We start from the raw sequence: 22,500 nt of genomic DNA on the forward strand, positions 1-22,500 counted from the left end.
ATGTTAAACTGAATTTTACCTTCTAAATAACCAATTGGATATTTATTCGAAGAGTTTTTATCGGCCATTTTCACTAGATGGCATCACTCGCACGGCCAAATGTCACCAGTCACGTGTATCTCTGTATAACAGTTTTTTTCATCAATGAATTGTGTATATGATTTTGACATTTGGATGGTTCCTGTGCCCGTGTAATAACAGTAATAATGTCCAAATGCCATTTTTTTAACAATAAGAATTTCAATAGTGAAATTAGAATTGTTGCGGTGTATTGGACACGGTGAATGTGGTCGGCCAGCTGTCAATATTGGTGCGATTCACATGGTTTGTGTGATCCGAAATTGGAACATGTAATCGCAACAACACATAAGCAAATGTTGTAATTGTTGTAAATATAATACCAAGTAAAACGGAGTGACTCAATGTGGTGACCGACCTAACCGAATCATTCACATACGTCAAACGAAAAAAAAAGTCCAAGTAGTGCGCTGTGATGATTTGAATTTCGCACATCGGCCGCGAACTTTTATCTATCAAATTCCATCGAATCGTACATCAGAAAGCCGACTGAACGCAACACAATCACATGTTTTTGGCGACAGACTTAAAGCAAAACGAAGAAGGAGAAGAAGACGAAACGAAAAAAGCAAAATCTAAATCGGCAAATTGCTTGTGAATTGCGTGAATGTGTACGTGGTTGACAACAAACGAATATCGACTGAAAAAGAAACTCGTTTTTTTCGTCGACCGAGTGTAGTATGTGGACATTTCATGTTGTTGTTGTCGTTGCTCGTTTTTTGAATTGAATCAAGTAAGAGAAAGAAGGAAAAAGAAAATAGTGGCGATCGCGGAAACGAAATACCGCTACCAGTTATCGTACGTTTGATCAATCAATATATCGTCGCTGACCCAAAACAAAAACCAAAAATACCACGAGAGAAATAAAGAAAAAAAAAAACCCGAAAAAGTGTGTGACATGAACAAAAGAGAGACCGAAAGCAGCGGAAGCGAAATGAAATGAAAATCAATAGAAGATGATCAGTGAAATTGAAACGAGGCCCACTCTCGGCGGTAGCGGTTATGCAAATCACCAAATGAATATCATGTTATCAACGTCGTTCCTTTTTTCGTCATCGTTGTTGCTCGGCATTTCTATAGAGTTATTGTGATCGGAAGTTTTGTCAGTGGATTTCTCGTTTAGGCGAGAAAACGACGATTGACTGTTTTGTGTCGATTTTATTTCTCTTTATTTGAAGAAAAGAAGAAAAAAAAATCCATCGGTGGTGCGGTTTCGTGTGTAAATATTTGAGTAATAATCGGACAGTCAAAGACACGAGAGAAGAGAAAAAGAAGAAGAAGAAGCAACCAGAGAATACAAACAGAAACAGAGAAATAGAAAAAGTGAGTGTGAGTGAAACGAAATAGAAGACGAACAACACTTGAAACGTACACCGCGAGTATAATGTGAATGAGAGACGAGAAGAAAAAAGAAGGCACATACAGTCGAGGCAGGCCACACACTGCAAGAGCACACGTCGAAGTGGTTAACATAAGAAGAAGAAGAGAAGAAAAAAAGTCCGAAAGAAATTTTTTTTTTGTTCGTTGAATTAAAAGTAGTTCACGGTGATTGAAACACGATTCAAGAGATCAGTAAGAAATATTACTTGAACGTGTTCGGATCATTACAAAATCGCATTTCTTCTTCTTTGCTCCATCTCACTCTTTCTCTCTCTCTCTCTCTCACAACACACACACACACAGAGACGGACAGTGACACACACGCGTCGTGATTGACTTTTACTGTACTGATTTTGGAATCGTTTGCATATTTTTATAGTGTGAGCTATCGAATTTCGAAAAGTTTTTTTTCGGTAACAAATACACACATCAACCGAACAACAACAACAAAAACCATTCAACGCCTATTGAACATTTTACAACTGAATGCACGCCTGTTTTTCTGTCAGTTACAACAACTCATTCCCCGTTTTTCCTGCATTACATTCGGAGAAAGAGGGAGAAAGAAAGAAAACGAACTCAATTCATATTGCGCTATTTTAATGACATTGGTGAATTGGTGTGCGTGTGCAAAACAACTACATACAATCATACACAATCGTCTAATTTAATTATTCCATTTCGTAATTTGGCACTTGTGCTGTTTGTTTTTTTTTCGGGGAGTAAGCCTAAGTGAACTGAGACACAACACATAACACATTATCAGTCACATTCTCACATATTTTCATGTTTCAACGAGAAAGTTAAAACGCGGTGTTGATTTATTTGCAAGTCGTAGTCGTTGCTGGAAATTCAGTTTGAAAAGTGCGTTAACTGAAAATCAGTTACAAATCAGTTTTTGGACAAAAAACAGACACACACACACACACACACACACGTTGTGCAGCAGCGAAAGAAGAAGAAAAACACATTGTGTGTGGGACCGACAGAAGAGACGCTTTGAATTATCTTCAAGTGGATAATAATCAACAAATCATTCAATCGATTCGTGTTGATTGCGTGCAATCTAAACACACAGTCAGCCAGCCAGCCAGCTTGCCAGCCAACAGAAAGCAGTAGTCGCAGTAGCGCAAAACTACAGCAGCAATCAGTAGCAGCGGTAAAACAGCAGCGCAACGAACGAACTATTTCAGAAAAAAAAACCTCTCTTCGTTTGGATTGAGTGTTGTCTTGTGTGAGCATTCAAAGTATACCTACGAACAACAACAACAACAGAAAATCAACACACGCGATTATACAAACATTTTTCATTTTTTTTTTCAATTGATTTATATTTATTTTTGTGTGTGCAAAGTATTCACGAGTGAACAATACACACTTATCCGTTGGTTGCACCACGTAAATAGAAAGTTTCAAAGGCAAAGGTGAAAGTTATTTTTTTTCGTTGTTTCTTTTCATATGTATATATGAAAAACGTGAAATTTACACACAAAATCAAAAAAATAAAACTCGTTTTTTTGTGTGTTAATGAGACGGTCGCTGACTTAAACACACACACACACACATATACGCCAACGGTGATAATCAGAAGGAGAAAAACGTTTAGTCACAATTTCGTTGTATCATCGTCATTATCAATAACAACGTTGCTGCTGCCGCTTGTTGGATATAGTTTCAGTACACAAGTAGCGTGAACATTAACTAATTGGGTGATCTGAACTCTCGTAGCCACATTTTTGCAAATATCGCTATTCAAATTAAATCGCATTTTTTTTGCTGTCATCGTTGTTTCTAAGTGGAATTGGAGTGTAACATACAGAAGATCAAAAAAAAACATAAACATGATGTCAAAGTGGCCGGAAAAAGTTGGAATTTTGGCGATTGAGCTGATTTTCCCATCGCAATTCGTCGATCAAACGGAATTGGAAATGTTTGACGGTGTGTCAAGTGGCAAATATACGATTGGATTGGGACAAAGTCGTATGGGTTTCTGTTCGGATCGTGAGGATATCAATTCGTTGTGTTTGACCGTGGTGAGCAAATTGTTGGAACGTAATAATGTTGCGCATGCACAAATCGGTCGCCTGGAAGTTGGTACCGAAACGATCATCGACAAATCAAAAAGTGTAAAATCCGTGTTGATGCAATTGTTTGAGCCGCATGGTGTGACCGATTTGGAGGGTATTGATACGACAAATGCATGCTATGGTGGCACAGCCGCTCTGTTCAACGCCATCAATTGGATTGAATCGAGCAGTTGGGATGGTCGTTTGGCATTGGTTGTATGCGGTGACATTGCTGTTTATGCCAAAGGTTCGGCTCGACCAACGGGCGGTGCTGGAGCTGTTGCCATGCTCATCGGTCCAAATGCACCAATTGTTTTCGATCGTGGACTTCGTGCATCCTACATGAAACACGCGTATGATTTCTACAAACCCGATTTGAGCTCCGAGTATCCAACGGTCGATGGAACATTATCGATCAAATGCTACTTAAGCGCACTCGACAAATGCTATCAATTGTATCGCGAAAAGTACGATAAACTGCATCCAAATGCACCAACTGGCATTTCATTGAATTCATTCGATGCAATTCTATTCCATACGCCATTCTGTAAGCTCGTACAAAAGTCATTGGCACGTTTGGGTTTCAATGACTTTTTACAAACATCGCCAGCCAAACGTGACACACTGTATCCGGGCTTTGAACGTTTCGACGAACTCAAATTGGAAGACACATACTTTGATCGTGATGTGGAAAAAGCCTTTATGACCCACTACAAAGAAGTATTTGACGCCAAAACAAAACCATCACTGTTGCTGGCCAATCAAGTTGGTAATATGTATACGCCGTCCGTGTACTCGGGCCTCGTTTCATATTTGATTAGTGGCGATGCCAGTGAATTGGCTGGCAAAAATGTTGCCTTATTTTCATACGGTTCGGGTTTGGCATCATCATTCTATTCGATAACGTTAAGTGATAATGAAAGCCAATTGCGTACGGTCACCGATAAATTGGCCCACATAAAGCCATTGCTGGAGCAACGACAAAAGCTATTACCCGAAGATTTTACGCGTTTGATGGAGATTCGTGAGCACAATAACCATGCCGCACCATATGTACCCAGCGGCCGTATTGACGTTCTATTCCCGGGAACATTCTACCTCCAATCGGTTGATGAAATGCATCGACGTGTCTATGAACGTGTACCAACCGATCTGTAATTATCATTATTATTATACTTTGTTATACTCAATATCCATTTATGTTTGTATCTCTCCCTCTTTCTATCACATACACACACTCTGTCTCAATTGCCTCTATTTCATTTTGTTATTTCATAATATTCAACCATTATTTCTGTTGAAGAAAAAAGAAACAAACAGCCGGACTTGAAAACAATGAAATAAAATTCTCTGTATTTTTCAAAATATTATTCAATCGATACACTGAGCATTATAAGACGAGGGATCACATACACATTTATTTAATTCAAATTATTTGAGTTTTTTTTTTGTTTAAACAAAAGTATAAATTAATATTTAGCTTGTACCGAATCGATGTAGAAAATGAAGCAGCAACAACTGACAAAGTGAATGTATACATTTCAATCAATTCGAATCGAGTTTGTCATATTGCTTTTTTAGATATACACTTTTTGTACACAACCACACGCTTTGAGTATGATGCGTTTCAGTTTAAATGTATAAGTTTGAGAAATCAAAACGAAGAAATAAAAGACAAATAGAGAGTAAATATTGTAAATCGAAGAGAATACGTTGATCTTCTGAGAAGCAGCATATTTCAAAAATCGAAAGGGAAAAATAGAAAAAAAAATATATCAAAAGCTCGTGGCAGATTTCAAAATGAAAAAAAAACACACATTTATACCTGATAAATGAATAAATAGATATGTAAAATCAAATAGTTAAAACCGATTTGAAATTATTTATCGAATGGAAACGATTGTGACGGAAATTTGGATTTATTCTCTCTCTCTCTCTATCTCTCATCTGTTTGGAAATGGACACACAAATCACATGGCACCAATCCACCCGAAAAAAATATATATTTGTTGAATGAATGCAAAAGAGATAGAAATCAATTTGGATCTGAAAGCGATGACCACTCCTTAGTCATATTATTCACACATTCACACACACACACACAGAGCGAAAGAAATACACATTCTTCGTCAGTTAATGAGCTTCAAACGTACATATTCTCACTTTCTCTCTCACTCACTCTCTCTGTTCTTTTCCTAGGGGAATATCACGCTTAAATTATTTCAAATATTTCAAAAGAATCCAATTTATCTCTAAGAATCTGTCGTATGAAATATGGTGGATATTTGTGAATACGGCGGAATATTGTGGATTTTTGTGATTATGAATGATATTTAAATGTATTTATTTGGATTTAATGCAAGAAATCTCAAATATCTCCAAAATCCACAAAAATCTGATTTATTTATTCGAAATATTCGAAAATATGTCATACAATTGATGTTTATTTCAAATATCTCAAATACCTCACAAGATTCAGGAGCGTGATATTCCCCTAGTTCTTTTCTAAATCCACGTTATGTTGAATGGTTTTTTTTTGCCTCTCTTCTTACATTCTTTCACACCTTTCGAATTAAACCGAGTTTGTAATCTTATGGTAATATATATTTTTGTTGTTAATTTGAGCGATGTTTTCTTCTTCTCTGTATTTTGTTAACGAAAAGAAGGATATTTAAGCGTGAATTGTATTCAAGTCGTCAAGCCAAAACTTACTATGGAATTATTAATCTATTTTTTGTCGAAACGGAAGAAGCTACAATTATATGTCAGAGATTGTTGTCAATTGAGATACGAAAACACTGAAAAAGATAGAACAAAAAATACGCATACAGTTCAATGAGAAATTTTATTTTATTTTGTTGAAAGTACAGATAAATCTCGTGTATCATCTCCACTTGTATTGTTTTTTACATTGAAGGGCGTTGCATGCACCTTAACATTCACAATACAAACTCAATGCGAGTGGAGACGCCTCATGAAAAATGGCACAGATTGCTAGTGCTAAGGTTTATCTGTACTTTCTTGAATATCGACACTGGATAAAAATGTTGATATTGCTCATAAGATCTAGATTATTCGACGATAAATATGATCGCTATTACGTCTAAATACAATTCAATCGATATTTGCAAATAAAAATCAATAGAGTTAATGACACTTGACATCGATTTCCATTCAAATCGTGACAATAATTACCAGCCACTCATTAGCGAACATTACCGGATATGTGTACGGTACACAATACGCGTACAAGAATGAAAAACAATTTAGCGAGAAAAAAAAATCCCTACAATCAAATGGAACAAGGTTTAATTGAGATGCAATATTTTTCACTGCTAGCTATTAAAGTCATAGACGAAAAACGAACAAGAAGAAAAAAAACAGAAAAGCAACACAAATCATAGGAGAGGCGATTAAATGATGTTATTTTTAATAGAATTGACAATTGTACGATCGAACTCAATTACATATACGAATAAAGTGGAATAGAGATGAAATAAACCAGATCTGTTTGCATGAATTCGTCTTTCTTTTTCTTCTTCGGTTTCGTTTTTCGTGTTTTTGATGCGCATTTTTCGCACATTTCACCGTTTTAACCTTCAAACCGTGAAATGGGCACTGTGTGCCCAAAACCAACTTTGAATGTTTAAAACTTAATTATTTCTTATCATAAATTAATGAAATAACTATGGTTCGATTCGTTGAACATTTGGCTACAAAAATTAGTTTGACATACCCACATACGCGCACTAGCTTACCACATATGCGCGTAAACATGTGTGATGCCCTATACGTGAAATGGGTGCCTGAGTGCCCATATACATTTTTCGACAAATTGCGTATATAAAATTTAATGTGGGAACTATGAAATATGCATCGCTGGAAAGATCTTGAAAAGTACATGTAATTTGAGCTATAAAACATCAAAATCGATCATCATTTTATCAAAATATGGCCATTTTATCAATTTTGGCCAAAAAATTCCAACGATCAAATATTGGCCAAATGCCGGCCTATTTTGAAGTTTTATATCAAAAATGGAATCTAATTTTCAAGACCTTCCTAATGATATATTCTCTGACTGCATTCTCTTCGCAAAAGACGCACCATGGGCGGAATTAATGCCGTATTGGGTCTCTGACCAGCATGTCCTCAGCTTGCTGGGAACACATATTGGCATAAATGTAGGCTTCGTAATAAATAAACAAATAAATATACATAACTTTTTGATCCAACCTGCCGTTCAAAATCTCAATTTTTGACGTCAAAATCGGCCATAGTGGAATTTGTATGTAAACGTTTTTGCCTTCATTTTTGTGAAGAGATCAACATTGCAATCTCCACTTTATTAAAAAAAAAAATTCAAAAAAACTTGCTGTTGTCTTTCATATTTCGATTTTTTATGACTTTTATCACATTTCAAAGTGATTTTCATACTTTTCCGATCAATAAATACTGAAATATTTACATTTATCGCAGTACATTTAAAAATAAAAATTCAAGAAAAAACTGACATTTCCCTTTAAAATGCATTATGGGCACTCAGGCACCGGTATAACGAACAACGTTAGAAAATAGGTTTCACGGTTTGAAGGTTAAGGAGTGGACGCGCGCGCAATTTAGGGAGGTCTTTGACGAGATTCAAGTACATATTTGAACTGTAATACATGCATTTGCCGATGATTCAAGACAAGAAGGAAATGTGGTAAGGTTTGTATTGTTTCTGCCTCTCTCTCTCTCTCTCTCTCTCTCTCTCTCTCTCTTTCTCCCTGTGGCCCGCTGTTGTTAAAAATATGTAGTGTTACGTGCTTTTCAATGGGCCAAACCATTAGGTAAGTTTCTACGATAATCAATTTTATAGCAAATAGCAACAAAAGCAACAAAAAGAAATTCAAAGTTTTAGTTTTTGTACATGCACGCGGAAGCACCCCACTTCAAAACGAACAAAACAAAAATTATCGAAGTCCATTTGTTGCACTCAAATGCGACTCTTATCGAAATAGTTCGCATGAGTTATTCCACATTGAATTTATGGAAAGTCTTTTTTCTAAAAAAAAACTGATTACTTGAAGAAAAAAATGGAATTTCATTTTTTTTGAAAACCCAACACACATGAAAGTAATTCGCATTCGATGGTTTTTTTTATTACGGCATTAGTGTTCTTCATCGCCAATCGACAACACAAACACAGCCAACCCATCGAACGATTTATTTACAAAGTTGCAAAGCGAAGCACAAACACATTTAATTTCAAACGAAATTGCGATTGAATGAAAGAAAGAACATGGCTCGTTTTTTTCGAATACTTTTTGACGTCATCGGCTATTAGTTACATTTCTCAATGAGTGTTCGCTACTCCAAAACATCACAACAGATGAGAAAAAGAACATGCTCTTTTCATATTGAAATACACATTTCAACAACAAAAAATCCTGTAAAATGAATCTGGTTGATAAGTATCGTGTGCTGAAAATGAGATGCAGCGCCAGTGAAAAGAAAAGGTTCACACAAATCAAATTCCATGTGATTGAGCTATTTTCCATTTGAATTTCGTAAGTAAAGTGATCGTCATGAATGACTGGTGATAGTGAGCTAACGAAGCGGACGTTTTTGTTTACATTTTAAATCGAACAACGTAGTGGAAAAAAATATCTTAACAAACAGATGACCACAGTGCGAATGAAGTCTTACAAAAAAAAAGAAAAGAATTTTAGCAGCAGAAATCTCGATGCCATTGTATCAATAAATAGAAAGAGATGCGAGGTTTTTTTGTGTATCTTTGTAGGTCATTCGGGTGGCGAAATGTATTGAGAAATGTCATACAAACATTTCATTCTTCGACCGGCAATCAATTTGCGATCTTTGCTGGACATGTCCATTCAATTTAGAATTTTTTTTTCTTCTCTTTGCAATTCAAATAGAAAACTATTTACTTTAATTTTTAATAGTAATTTCGGTTTCACATCCATGACGGGGTTGTCTTCGGGTGAAGAGATGGAACATTTATTGATGTTACTCAATCAATTTTTAAAATTCCATTTGGCAAATGACCGAAAATAAAATTGGATAAACGACTGATTGCAAATGAAAACAATGTCGATTGTTTTTTTTCAACTGGCTTAGGTCAAATTGTGGCCTTCACTCAACAGGTATGCATTTTTGGAATTCCCAAATTTTAACGACGATAAGCGTAAGTAGCAAACAATTACCAAATCATTGTAAATAAAAACGTAATCGGCTTTGCTGGATGCATGTTCGTTATTACGGAGAGGCTTGCCGCTTTATTGGTCATCATGGAAATATGGTCATTAATTGGTCATTTGTTCAAAATTCGAGTGTCTCTTGCTAATTGATAAACTAAAAATTTCGTTCATGATTGCAATCATTGGACATGGCACCGCTCAAATAGAAAGTGGCCAATTCTATTTTTTCTGAATCAAAGCCAAAACAAACAAAAAACACAAATGTTTGCTGCGGCGAAAAAAAAACTGTAATCTTGTTTGTAACCAAAATAACCACTTTAGTAGAATGATGTCTACGATTACGTTCCAAAGGTGACGAATTATAGCGATTCGATTATCTTCTTGCTAATATTCAACCGATTCAAGGAAATGTTTTGTCTACTCGCACTAAAAGTCGTGAGTGGTATTCGTTGATTTTGCAATTGATTGTTGAATCAAAAGTGTGTACGCTGTACGTACGCGTCTTTGGCTAAATGTGTGTGTATGTGAGCAGATGCAATTTCCTATGCCGTTTTTTTTTTTGATAAGAGTGAAAGAGATTCAGCAATTCCATTTGAATGTTGCACTGATAATTGATAGATAATGTCAACTCTCCGCTTGTTCATTCATAGATCATTCATAATTTGATGATAACATTGCAGAGTCGAAAAGTCTACGGCAAATGGTAACAAAATTGATTGATTGGTTGTTTTTTGGTTGAAAATATTAATCATATAAATAAAACTGACCCATCGAATATGCGATACGAGAGACCGTTTTATACTTGAAATGGATTTTTCAATGTTATTGATTGCAAAAAAAAGCAGACGGTTTATTGTGTGCTTCTGCGAAAGCTTTTCATAAACAACTTTCGTTCGTTTCATTGTCGATAGATGACACTAGTAATGCATATAGAGAACGCGCAAACAGAGGAAATGAATGTTTTATCTTGAGTTGGGACCGAGTTCAAGTGGTTTATTTGCAAACAAATAATTATCGCCTTTTGAAAGTAGCACACAATTGCTTAAAATATCCTATACGAAAGTCAAATTCAATCTCAAGTTGATAAGATTTACTACTTTCATCTTTGCAACAACAAAAAAACAAATAATCTAATGGGAACAAAAGTCTGAAGTGTTCTTTTCACAAGTTTATTTGCGAATAATTTGTTAAAATTTATGAGGACAAATGTTCGAATGGAAATAACCGTTATTCCGTTTGGCTGTGACCAGTTATTGGATTGGTGTGAACTTGTAGAATTGAACACCTGTTCAAAAATGAAAACAAAAGACATGTAAATTATATATTCAAATCATGAAAAACAATCGCACAAGCTTTCACCTGAGGGATTTACGCGAACCGTTATATTGGTATTGGTACGGAAGATATGATCAAAATCATGATCTTCATCGAACAAATCCTATGTATGTGATTGGAATTAGTAAACGATAGGCGATCAATTATGTAAAATAACCAACTTACAGTCACTTCATAGCCTTTATCATATGTCAATCCCAGATCTTTCAATTTCGAACTATACACGCATGGAGAGCCATCATCACGCTTGCTAGCCCATGCAACTGCATACGAGTGTGCACCGTTGATGATTGGATTTATCGGACGCACCCAAGTCTATAGGATGTTCAAATAGTGATTTACTTTGGATTTCATGGAATATTGACATTTTTGCATACCTCAATTTTGCACTCCACACGAAGTCGAGAGCCTTGTATGCCCAGCGCATCTTGATTCACATCGATCACGTTTTGATTGATTAGAATTTCACGGAATTCGGGGCGAATGTTTTTCAAATCGGTTGACATTAGCAATGGCGCAGCTAATATGGCCCAAATCGCCATTTGCGATTTACTTTGGTCGACTGTCAAACCATAGTTTCCAATTAGCAACTGTGAGAGAGGAAAAAAAGAAGACATTTAGCAACTTTTTCTCATTCGATTTGTTTTAAATTAAAACTTTCAAATTCAAAGTTTACCATATCTGGGTCGTTCCAATGGCCAGGTCCTGCATTTGGTTGAATTCGTGATGCATTCACCGCGAAATATTCGGTAATTTTATTGAGTGATTCATATGAATCTTGAATATCATCCCAGTTTCTCCACAAATTGCAATGCTTCTTCAAAGCCTCGTAGTTTGGCTAAACGGAAAGATTTTTGTACTCATTAGTATGTTTGGAAATTAGTATGATAATAATGAAGATACAATAACAAATGGAAGTAAATCATTCAACGGAGGGAAAATCGGATGTAAATGTATTCATACCATCAAACCCTTTTCTTCTTGGTAAACGGGCCACGAGCAACTGTACACCATGGGGCGACCGGTTTCATTTAACAATCTTCCAAATTCCGGGTAGCCTTTGTTCATGTCCATAATATCCGCATAACAGCCATCTAATTTCACATAATCAACGTCCCATTTGCCAAAAGTTTGTGCATCTAATTCCATGTGATTGATAACACCCGGATAACCCATACAGGTATGCGTTCCATAATCCTCATAAATGCCGAATTTTAATCCTTTCGAATGAACCTAAATTCAAAACAAATTATTCCATTTAATCCATTTCATTTTAGAGACAGTTTTTTATTCTCCTTTTTTCCGAATTTCGGCATGAAATTTTTTTTGGGTACGTTTCGAACAATTTCGAACAAAAAAAAATTTCGAACACGAACATTTGTTCAAACTTGTTCGTTCGAAAAAAAAAATTCAGGTCGAAATTCGGAAAAAAAAATTGTTCGAAATTTGTTCGATTGACACCTCTATTCTCCATCTCACAAATTTTGCTTCTCCTATCATTCCCTTTTCAAACAATTCACATCTCTTCCAATTCCATTTACAAAAGATTTTTTTTCTCTTTATAAATGTAAAGTTCTATTTTTTACCTAAGAACAAGCAATTTCAATATTCTCTTTTGTCTTTTCTCTTTCAAAGAACTTTTCAACTTTTTCCATCTCTTTTAATAATAATGAAAGAAAAAAAACAGATTAAAAACACTCACATAATCGGCCAATGCTTTCATTCCACTTGGAAAACGTTTTCGATCGGGTACAAGTTCTTGGGTAACTGGATCTCTTTCCATTTCCATCCAGCAATCGTCAATAATCACATATTCGTATCCAGCTTCCTTGTAACCATTGGCCACAATGTGATCGGTGGCATTTTTGAACAGCCATTCACTAAGTGCACATAAACATTATTTTAAATGCGTGTTTGTCAACGAAACACAGGAAAAAACGAAATTGATGCAAATAAAAGTACCTGATGCATTCGTATGGATAGGTGTCACAGTCGATGATACATCGATACCGCTGCCAAGACTACATTGAATAAAAATCAAATAGTTTTTTTTCTTCCAAAATTCGATAAAAAATATTCAATTTTATGGGACACTTGTTTCAATAAATCAAATAAAAATGCGACCAATTTTAATTATTCGACAGCAATCTTATCATAAATTTTATCATTACCATCCATCCCATTGGTGGTTTCAATGCCAGTCCATTTTCCAGAGCATTGACATTGCACGCATTGTACTGAAGGCAAATAATTGTCAAACTCAAATAGATCGTAGTACACCACATCGATAACAAATACACTTGGCACTAGGAGAAACAAACAAAAGAAGAAGAAAAAAATGATAAAAACCGCACACAGTCTATCTCTAGTCTTGCACACGTCCGTTCCTTCGACGACGCCGTTTAGTTGTAATTAAATAAACATTGCGAAGCCGAGTCCCATTTTATAAGAGCGAATTCTGTCTCTGCTCATTTCTCGTTCGTAAACAGTCTGTCCTTTTCGCACAAGATTTTTGTTTTGATTTTACGCACATTCTGGTTATCATACAATGTGAAAGTGCCGCTGTTAAATTGTTGCAGTTCTTCCACTCAGTTAGATTAGAACTTCTTTTTTAGTAAATTTATCATTTTTTTTTCCATTCATTCTCGATTCTCGATTGTTCACTCAATATTCTTATCGGCCAATTGATTTACAACATGACGTTAAAAATGGGGACAGGTTTTCGTTATTGTCAATTCGTTGAACTTATCGCATTTTATACGAATTCCTTCGATTTTGGGCATTAAAGACGTTAAAAAAATCCTAACGCACGCTCACCACACTCATTTATAGCACACAAATTCAAACGCAGTTTTTTTTTCTCCATTCTTCTTGTTCTACTCTTCGACAAACGAGTTTCAATGAAGATTTTGGTCATTGGCTATATACCACACAACGAACTCAAGGAGTCACTCAATATATCCAATCATTTGAATTGACTTTGATTATCTTTCATCAACTGAAAATTGCCCATTTTGTTTCGCTATCTATTTGTATAGATTCCATGATAAAGAAAAGAATCAATTTACAGTTAAATGATTTGAAACCAGTTGATCAAAACTTATGTCAATTGGTCTTGTCTCTTTATTTTTTATCGACGAGATGTTTTATGAACATTTTGGCGTGTGTATGTGGTCACGTCCACGGAGGTATAACGTTACTGACATACAAATGAGCTCATAACATGGCCACTATCAGAGATAGTTCAGAAGAGTGAAGACAGAAAATGTAGATCGAGTAAGGGGCAACAATAACCGAATCATAAAATGGAACATTTTTTTGGTTTTTGTAGAGATATAAGCGTGTGAAAAATACTTAGAAAATTAAAAGTTTTCATACATTTTTTTAACACCTTCTTATTCTTTTGCACATATTTAGCATAACATGTGCACAGACTGTAGAGTTCCTTGTATTAAATGAATTTTAGTATAATTAGCTAGAATTTATGCTTTTACTCTTTCTTGTTATCTATTATGATAGCAGAGTTATGAGCATATGAAAAACGTCAGTAACGTTACCGTGCGTCTTGGCTGTGACCATGTGCGGAATTATATTACAAACTTCAGCGGTATAGCGCATTGTGTGTCCTATGTCTTCCACGAATGACGGTGGGAATATGCATGTAATTCTATTTGTATCCAATCGATACGAAACTGGAAATAACAACAAAAAATACTGCAAAACCAAATGCATGGATATATGTGTTCCATAAAATCGAGTGTCAGCGGCATTGTTTACGTATGTTACTTGTCCTGCGGCTAAGACTCAATTCCGGAATAGAAAAAAACTATACTCATTTTTATGCGATATTTTAAGGTGGAGTTCTACCGCAAGCGGCGATTCGCAGCTCGAACAAACGTTCGGTCACCACTCTACTCGCAACCGACTACAAAAATCAGCTAGTCAAACACTCGCCGCGATTCACTTGCTATGATATCTTGACAATTTTTTTAAGAAACTCTTTCAATAGAATATTCTATTGTGGAGAAATTCACGAAAATGCAACAATCTATCATTTGACATGTGATTTAACTCTGAAAATTGAACATTCATTTACAAAAAAAAAAACACAAACTATCACCTTATTTCAATAACCAATTGAATATTTTCTGTAGAAAAGGAATCCGATCAAAAAGTCACTTTGAATGTTTGAATGAAATGGTCAAGCAACATGTATTTGATAGATAACGCCATCTGTTGCTTTTTAGGCCAATTGAATGCAATCAAATATTCAATTCGCTTTATTCAACTTGTATGTGCCCATAACAAATGCTTTGCATTTCATTTGGTTTGGAATATGCAGAAAATTTGGAAAAATTTAACTGAAAATAAAGTTTGTTTGAAATAATGATGTTTTTACTCATAAATACGGCAGTTTTTACAACGAATTTTAATGACCTTAGCCAAGCATTTACGTTGGATAATTGTCCAAAACGTTGAATTCAATGAATATTGACTGCTGAATGGTATGGTTGCGAGCGCCGTCTGCAGTCAAATCGGTTGAAACCATTGAATCTACATCGATATTAAATGTCATGTGACACAAATGGTGAATTTACTGGGATTGAGCGAAAAAAAAAAACAATACCACTAGTGTGAATACGTTGTATGTGTAAATTGTCGTTCTCGTGCAAATCAGGAGACCAACAACTGAGAGAGTAATTTCCAATCAGTTTTCCTCGTCGAAAAAAGCCAGTGTTTTGCTCGAAAAATCCAACCTTTAAAAACCGTAAGCATTCCTCTGATTGTTACCGTAAAAAATCATTTTGGTTAACAGCCCGTTTTGTGTTTTATGTGAAAAGAGTAAATGGAAGGAAAAAAAGAGAAGATTAATTTGAATCATGGGACATATAGAATCAATGTAGAAGGAAAAAAAAATATATACGAATTTCTGTTTGACAGCACACAGATTTTTTTTTTCTGCTCGTCGTCTTGTATATCGTTCTCTTTCGTGTTTAAATGGCTGTGCAATGGCCAAGACAGGGATGGATATAAAATGAAAACGAAAATCTTGTGATTAGAATCAAACAAGAAATGATGAGAAGAGAAAGAAGAAAAAAAATGTCATAAACGAAATTTTCATATATGATATTGTGTTTGAATGGTTTTTGATCCTGCGTACAAAATGGACAATTTGCCAAAAAAAAATTCTTCCACATCGAATTTTGTTTACAGTGTTTGCAAAATGCAATAGAATTGTCGAATCAAAATCGATGAAATTCGTCTCAGCCGAATGAGAGCGAGACAGAGCGTTGAAAAAAGAAACAACAGACCGAATGTGTGAGTGATATTATAGTGTAAATCACAAGACTCACATTATTGATGTCACTGACCAAAAATCAGGAAAAATTACTGTTTTGATGCAATTTTCATAGGGAAATTACAAAGTTTTTCGTCAAAATTCTGTGAAATTTCAATCGAACCACATGCTATTCACGAGATTCACGGCTGGGTGTACCAAAACATAGTATCATTTTTCACCATTGCAAATGTCATGTGACCAATAGTAAAACAGCTGACTTCAATCCAGTGTTGGCTTTTTGATTTGGATTTCCGATTTTTCGATCGCACCGAACCGTTTCAAATGCCCGATTTTACCACCAAAATCCCATCTATGTTATTTTCACATTGTTTGCCGTCAATATATGCATATTTTTTTTCTAAATAACTAGATAAAAAATCTCCTTTTGCAAATTATCATGAAATTCTTGTTTTTCAACTGAATTTTGCGCTCGAAACGTTTTTGGGGTATGTAACTTTTTTTACCTTTCTCCGCCAAAAGTTTATGCGAATTAAAACTTGGATTTTACATTTCAGACGTGGTTTTAAGAAGGCGCCCAACATCCATTCGAAAAGTAATTTAAAAATTAAAATGCTGTTGGTGGTTTGCTCTTGAAATGGAGCAACCGAGTTGTGGCATCAGGTGGAAATGAGTATTGAAGATTTCAAACGATTCTATAAACTGTCCGAAAAAAGACGTGAAACTTTGGATTTTTCTCCCGTCATCAGACGTTTTCAATTCAGAGATTTTGTTTGTTGTGGTCGGGGCACGTTTGAAAACTGCATTAGTCATTGGATGGTTGACTCAAGTCGGTTGGGCGGTCACATTATAGAACGATTTCGGTTTTCAATGGAAATGTACGCCGTATTTGCAGGCAGTTTGACCTTTGTAATTATATTAGTCTCCTCAAGGGATTCGATGAGGCGCGCTCGTCCAATTCAACAATTTTTTTTCGTCGACCTTTTGACAGCGATTAAAATATAGAATGTTATTTTGTTATGAAAGCAAGTCACGCGGTAAAATTATAAGCTTCAAGCTAGATGTGATTATACCCCGCTTCTTGGTTCCAGTGTGTGTATGTGTGCGTTTGTGTGTGTGTGGTCGGCACTGCTTCTCCATTACCAACTAGATCAAACATTGAATCATGGCATAATCAATCTATGAAATTGTGTGAGAAAGGATATCGTAACACATAAATGTGTTTTCGGAGGCAACGCAATGACAAACAATTATGCCATAACATTTGATTAGTAATTTAGTCCGCATTACCATTTTCGCTGAAACTATAAAACAAAGTAACGACCAAAAAACTCCAAAAATCCCACGCAAGGGTCTTGGTGAATGAATCATAGATTTTATTTTGCGTCGAGACGTAATCAAGAAAAAAAAAGAGCAAACACCACAGAAATCGGTGACGTATTTTTCCGCATTCTTGATTTTGAATCTCATTTTTCCACATGAATGCGTTGCTTCGATTCGATTTGAATATTAACCAAGAATCAAATTCGTTAATGAAGCGACAGATCCCACGTGTAGTTTCTAAGCACACATTAGCGGAAACGGTCATACGCGCACGCACACACACACACACACACACATTCACCGGGCAACAGCCATCGGGGATGATGCGTACCAATGAGGATTAATAACCGTCCTGTCCAATACTTGTTATCATTGCACTTTTCGTTGCAAATCTTTTCTCTTCACTCGCATTGTTTTTATTTTCCGTTCATTGTGCTGCTTGTGCTCGTAACAAGATTGAAAACACACGCAATTTCAACTCTGAATTGAATTTCCTGTTTTTTTGGTACTGTTGTACCATTGTTGTTGCTATTGTTGTTAGGTCGTTCAAGACGATCGAATAATACAAGCGCAAATACGCGAGTGCGAGTACACAGCATAGCGCACTTCATTCACCATTCAATCGATAGCCTTTTCACTTAGAATGAATGTTAAACAAATAGCATACGATTGTGTGATGATGTGTTGTTTTATTAGTTTGTTGGAGTTGAAATAGCGCGCACGTGGAAAACTTATTTCGTGCAGTCGCACTTTTCTACATGTACATTTTCCCGTTTGTCATAGACGAATAGTCGTTGCATACAGAGAAAGGGATGACATGGCTAGCGAGAGTCTAAGAGAGACAGTGAATGAGGGAGCAAGAAAATGAGAGCGGCCACGCAATGTACATGGATACACATACAATTCGAACATACTACATGTATCAGACTTTTGGGCCACACCATCGCCGCCGTTGCCGCACCACCAGCGCCACAGTCTCTCCAATTTTCGAAACAAACCAACCAGCTGGATTGAATTAAGCACGGTATTGGGCCAAGTCATATTCATACACAACAACAGTCAGTGGCAACATCGACACTGTCGACAGTCGCATGGTTTCGTGTCGATTCAGTCGAGTGTGTGATGTTATTCGCATCGGTTGAATATTATTCGAACCAAATGTGTTCTACTCACTCGCTCTACATTCATTTTCGATTTCAAATCGAAACAAATAATAAAAACGAATCAATTTTACAACCTATTTGATTTTCACCACTTCGCCATCGAATCAATTTGAAAACATCTATAAAAAAATAAAATAAAAGAACAAAATTGCTAATTTTTTTTTTGTTCTTTTCAAAATTGATAACGCGAAATTTCTGCCCGACGATCCAACTGAAAAAGAATACTCTCTAAACAACGCACGTTCGAAAAATAAAACCGATCATAAATAATTATTATTTAGAAATCGCATCGAAATTCGATTGTTTTGATTTTTTTTTTGTTCTTTTCTCCGTTCATTTACTTGATTCGTTTCATTTTCTGGGATTTTTTCTCGGTTGTTGTTTTTTTTTTCACTCTCAATCGTGTGTTCATTTAAACCGAAACCAAGTTTTTGTTTCTTTTTGTTTTCGTGTGTGTCATAAGCATTTTCCATTCCTGTGTATGTGGAAAATGTCGATTTAATGTGTGTATACTCGTGGGAGTCGTGTAATCGAAAAACAAAATAGTTTTTCAGTTAAATTTACCATAAAACATGGAACTGATAAGGTCGATTTCCCAATCAGACCGACTTTTATCCAAGAAAATCAATTCAAATCATTGTGATAAATTGGTGAAAATATGTGTTATTGTTGTACAGTGATTTTATTTCTAATATTCGACCGTAATTTTCGTTTGTGGTGTATTTTTCTTGTTCTCGATTCGATTTTTCGATCAACGTGCTTATTATTACTATTATCATTTGTTCCTGTTCTCGGTTCGATTCCATTTCTACACTCGAATGGTGTAAACTATTAACTCTTTGACCGTCCTCACTCTCCTAGTTCTCACTCTCTGTCAACGCTCTAAATCGAAGAATTATTTGGTTGAAACCCGCAATTGAAATCGTGTTCCGTTTAAAATTGTGTTCAACACAAGAAGTAAGAATAGAAAAAAAAGGAGACAAAAAATCCCGAAAACTTGAACTTTCAAAGTACAAAGTCAATGTGCTAAACGAGCAGAAAAGAAAGGAAGAAAGGAAGAAAAGAAGAAAAAATGTTGAAAAATATACAACGAATGAGTCAACGCGTGCTGTTCAAACCGAGATTCATTGTAGATTTTTTCTATTATGGAAAGGAATCTATGAATATCTTTTATTTTTAGGCGTAATTGTGTTTGCCAATCAATTCAATCACAGAAATCGAGCCAAATTCCAGCGCAAAGCAGCAATTCTTATCACGCACGCGACACACACACACAGTTCTGTGACAGCAACAGCAGCAGCATCAGTATTTAATAGAAAAAGCAAGTAAACCGCCAATAGAACAGATCACCAGCCAAGGAAAGAGAAAGAAGAAATCAAGTAACAATGGCCGAATATTGGTTGATATCTGCACCCGGTGACAAAACAATGCAACAAACATGGGAAACCATGAACAACGTAACCAGCAAACAGAACAATCTGTGCGTCAACTACAAATTCCATATACCGGATTTAAAGGTAAGCGTTTTTTTCTCCAGTTTTTTTCGGGTTCGGCATTGCCTCATTCTTTTTCTTTAAATTTTCATTTCATTTCGTTCCACTTCATTTATATGCATTGGTATCATCGCGTCGCCATTTCATTTTTGTCGCCAGTCATACTAGGCACCATCATCCATCGGATGATAGTTATAGATCATCGTTCATTTCTCTTTTTTTTCTCCATTTCTTACTCTTTTTTTTCACGTTTCATTGGAATGATCCATTTGTATATTGAGCGCACAATTGGTATATACCAATTAGCAAGTCCAAGCCAATGTGGAAATAACCGTGTGCATTTTTACTGCAATTGGATTTTAAATTATGTAAATGAGAAATTGCGTCCGATTGGATTGCGTTTAGTTTGCATCGGGTAAAATATAATATCGTACATATATCCATGTTTAGCGAATGCGGTCACACACAATCATCACCCTCTGCCACTGTCTCGTTTGTTATCTCTCAACCGAGAAATGGGTTTGTGTTTGTTGTGATATTGAATTCCCGGTTCGCACGCCAACGGCCGAATCAATCGGCTCTTGACTTTCTGGGAATGAAAGCGAAAATTATCATTGTATATATGGGAGGATTGGCGCGGCGAAATGGTTGCTTGAATGCATTATACAGTTGATTGACCGCCATTTTTCATCGTCGTCGTCGTTGTTGTCGCCGTCATCGTCGTCCTATTCGTTTCAAATTACAGAGCCCGGAAAATTAGCAACAATGCGGCAAAATTAGCTACAACACACACATACTCGGTCCTTTTGTCTACCGGTTGATATTTGTTGGTCGTGGAATGTGTAGTCGTCGTCGTCATTGATCAAACATGTCTCGTTGACTTGACGAGAAACCTCCCCATCACATACATTCGCAACATTGAAAGAAAATAAGATCAAACGCAACTTCCGACCATCAAATTCGTACGTTTGTCGCCACCAAATGCCCATCTATTCATGCAAGTGTGATCGCATGAAGACGGAAAATTCGTTTGAAATGTTGAAGATAATAGTGATTCACACGCACAGAATCGTTCCGATGTCTACTTGAATTTTAATAAGAAGTGGTAGCAACATGTTTTTTTCTCCCAAAGTGCTTTATTTTGGGCTAGATAAATCATATGATAATATATTTAGTAAGTAATTACAATTTGTAATTTATGGATGTTGCCCTCCGGAAGAAAAAAAAATGAGAAAATGGTTGATATGTATTTGTGTATGCGTGTGTGGCTGGCGCGCATTTAAATAATACAGTCGTGTGCCGAATTCTCCATGTATTTTGAATGTATGGTCGGATCGTTTGTGCATTATTGCTTGGCAAACAGTCATTCGTTCTAATTATGTAATCTTATCACATGTCCAAATTATTGATCATGACATCATAACCAATTCATAGTTTGTCGCGATTCAATTGGTGCATTCAATTTGATTGGTCTTTCGAGATTATTTTTTCAAATGAACCATTGATCGCGCATTTTTCATTCATCGAAATATCAGCCACCACAACTACCACCACCATCATCATCATTTATTTATCTCTTCTCTACCTCTCTCCGTAGCTACCGCCTTTAAAAATACAATTTATTAATTCCGCGATGTCTTTTATTTCACACTGATAGCCATGAATTGAATGGCATTTATGTACACACACACAAAAACAATGGTGGATAAAAATGGTGTACATTTTTTTGCTCTCCTTTTCTCATGCAGTAGTTTTGTCTAAAAATAACATTCAATGCAAACAAGACGAGCTTAAATATTAAAATTCATAAAGTTCGAAGATGGTTGATGAGATAGACAATAAATCACACACATACACGCGCACATGCACATGGATATCGCCGCTGTTATTATTATATTACTTTTCATTTTTTTTATTATTAGTTCGAACTTAAGCATATGAAACTATTAATTATGTACGAGTATGGATCATTGGAAAATTGTGAGTGTGTGCGGGGACATGTAACAAAATGATGTGTTTCAGAGGAAGAAATGTGAAAAAGCAAAAGAAGAAAAAGGAGGATGAGGTGGAGGAGGAGAGAGAAAACGCGCTGAGCTTTTTTGCTGCTATTTTCCCATTCCCTTCTTCTTCTTCTTTTTTTTCATTGTTTTATTGAATAAT

General features: G+C 35.8%; 3 protein-coding genes across 7 annotated transcripts in view; 2 read left to right on the forward strand and 1 right to left on the reverse strand.

Moving 5' to 3' along the window:
- Positions 1–152: 152 nt before the first annotated feature.
- LOC129577697 (hydroxymethylglutaryl-CoA synthase 1) lies at positions 153–5,383 on the forward strand. The gene has a single exon (XM_055465190.1). The coding sequence runs from the start codon at positions 3,300–3,302 to the stop codon at positions 4,680–4,682; it is 1,383 nt and encodes a 460-aa protein (XP_055321165.1). The 5' UTR covers positions 153–3,299; the 3' UTR covers positions 4,683–5,383.
- A 5,499-nt stretch (positions 5,384–10,882) lies between these two features.
- On the reverse strand, positions 10,883–15,281 carry LOC129577117 (alpha-N-acetylgalactosaminidase). Of its 2 annotated transcripts, none has more exons than XM_055463580.1 (10): positions 15,183–15,281; positions 13,234–13,368; positions 13,025–13,083; positions 12,765–12,942; positions 12,026–12,295; positions 11,739–11,900; positions 11,440–11,652; positions 11,228–11,377; positions 11,087–11,165; positions 10,883–11,012 (listed from the first exon to the last, which is right to left on the reverse strand). In XM_055463580.1, the coding sequence occupies exons 2-10, from the start codon at positions 13,345–13,347 to the stop codon at positions 10,978–10,980; spliced, it is 1,260 nt and encodes a 419-aa protein (XP_055319555.1). In that variant the 5' UTR covers positions 13,348–13,368; positions 15,183–15,281; the 3' UTR covers positions 10,883–10,977. The 2 variants fall into 2 exon arrangements, with proteins under 2 accessions (XP_055319555.1, XP_055319554.1); XM_055463579.1 differs by having other exon boundaries at positions 15,097–15,237.
- A 339-nt stretch (positions 15,282–15,620) lies between these two features.
- The window catches only part of LOC129577029 (V-type proton ATPase subunit C), a 30,814-nt gene continuing 23,934 nt past the window's right edge, over positions 15,621–22,500 (forward strand). The window contains exons 1-2 of one of the 4 annotated variants that reach the window (XM_055463397.1): positions 15,621–15,830; positions 20,028–20,364. In XM_055463397.1, coding sequence (XP_055319372.1) covers positions 20,233–20,364 — 132 coding nt within the window. In that variant the 5' untranslated portion in view covers positions 15,621–15,830; positions 20,028–20,232. Of the gene's footprint in view, positions 15,831–16,001; positions 16,382–20,027; positions 20,365–22,500 lie in introns of those variants that run through there. The other 3 variants (XM_055463395.1, XM_055463398.1, XM_055463396.1) reach the window with 3 other exon arrangements.

The sequence above is a fragment of the Sitodiplosis mosellana genome, unplaced genomic scaffold (assembly GCF_009176505.1).
Source record: "Sitodiplosis mosellana isolate CC-2019 unplaced genomic scaffold, AAFC_SMos_1.0 Smas_scaffold_6197, whole genome shotgun sequence".
NCBI lineage: Eukaryota > Metazoa > Arthropoda > Insecta > Diptera > Cecidomyiidae > Sitodiplosis > Sitodiplosis mosellana.

Bases quoted from the DNA above. Each gene is read 5' to 3' on its own strand.
- LOC129577117 (XM_055463579.1), bottom strand. From the start codon at position 15,117: ATGATAGATTGTTGCATTTTC. The intron at 11,653-11,738 runs GTAAACTTTGAA...CCTCTCTCACAG, and splicing joins ATTGGAACGACCCAGATATG to TTGCTAATTGGAAACTATGG. The intron at 11,166-11,227 runs GTAAGTTGGTTA...TCACATACATAG, and splicing joins ATAAAGGCTATGAAGTGACT to GATTTGTTCGATGAAGATCA.
- LOC129577697 (XM_055465190.1), top strand. From the start codon at position 3,300: ATGATGTCAAAGTGGCCGGAAAAAGTTGGAATTTTGGCGATTGAGCTG.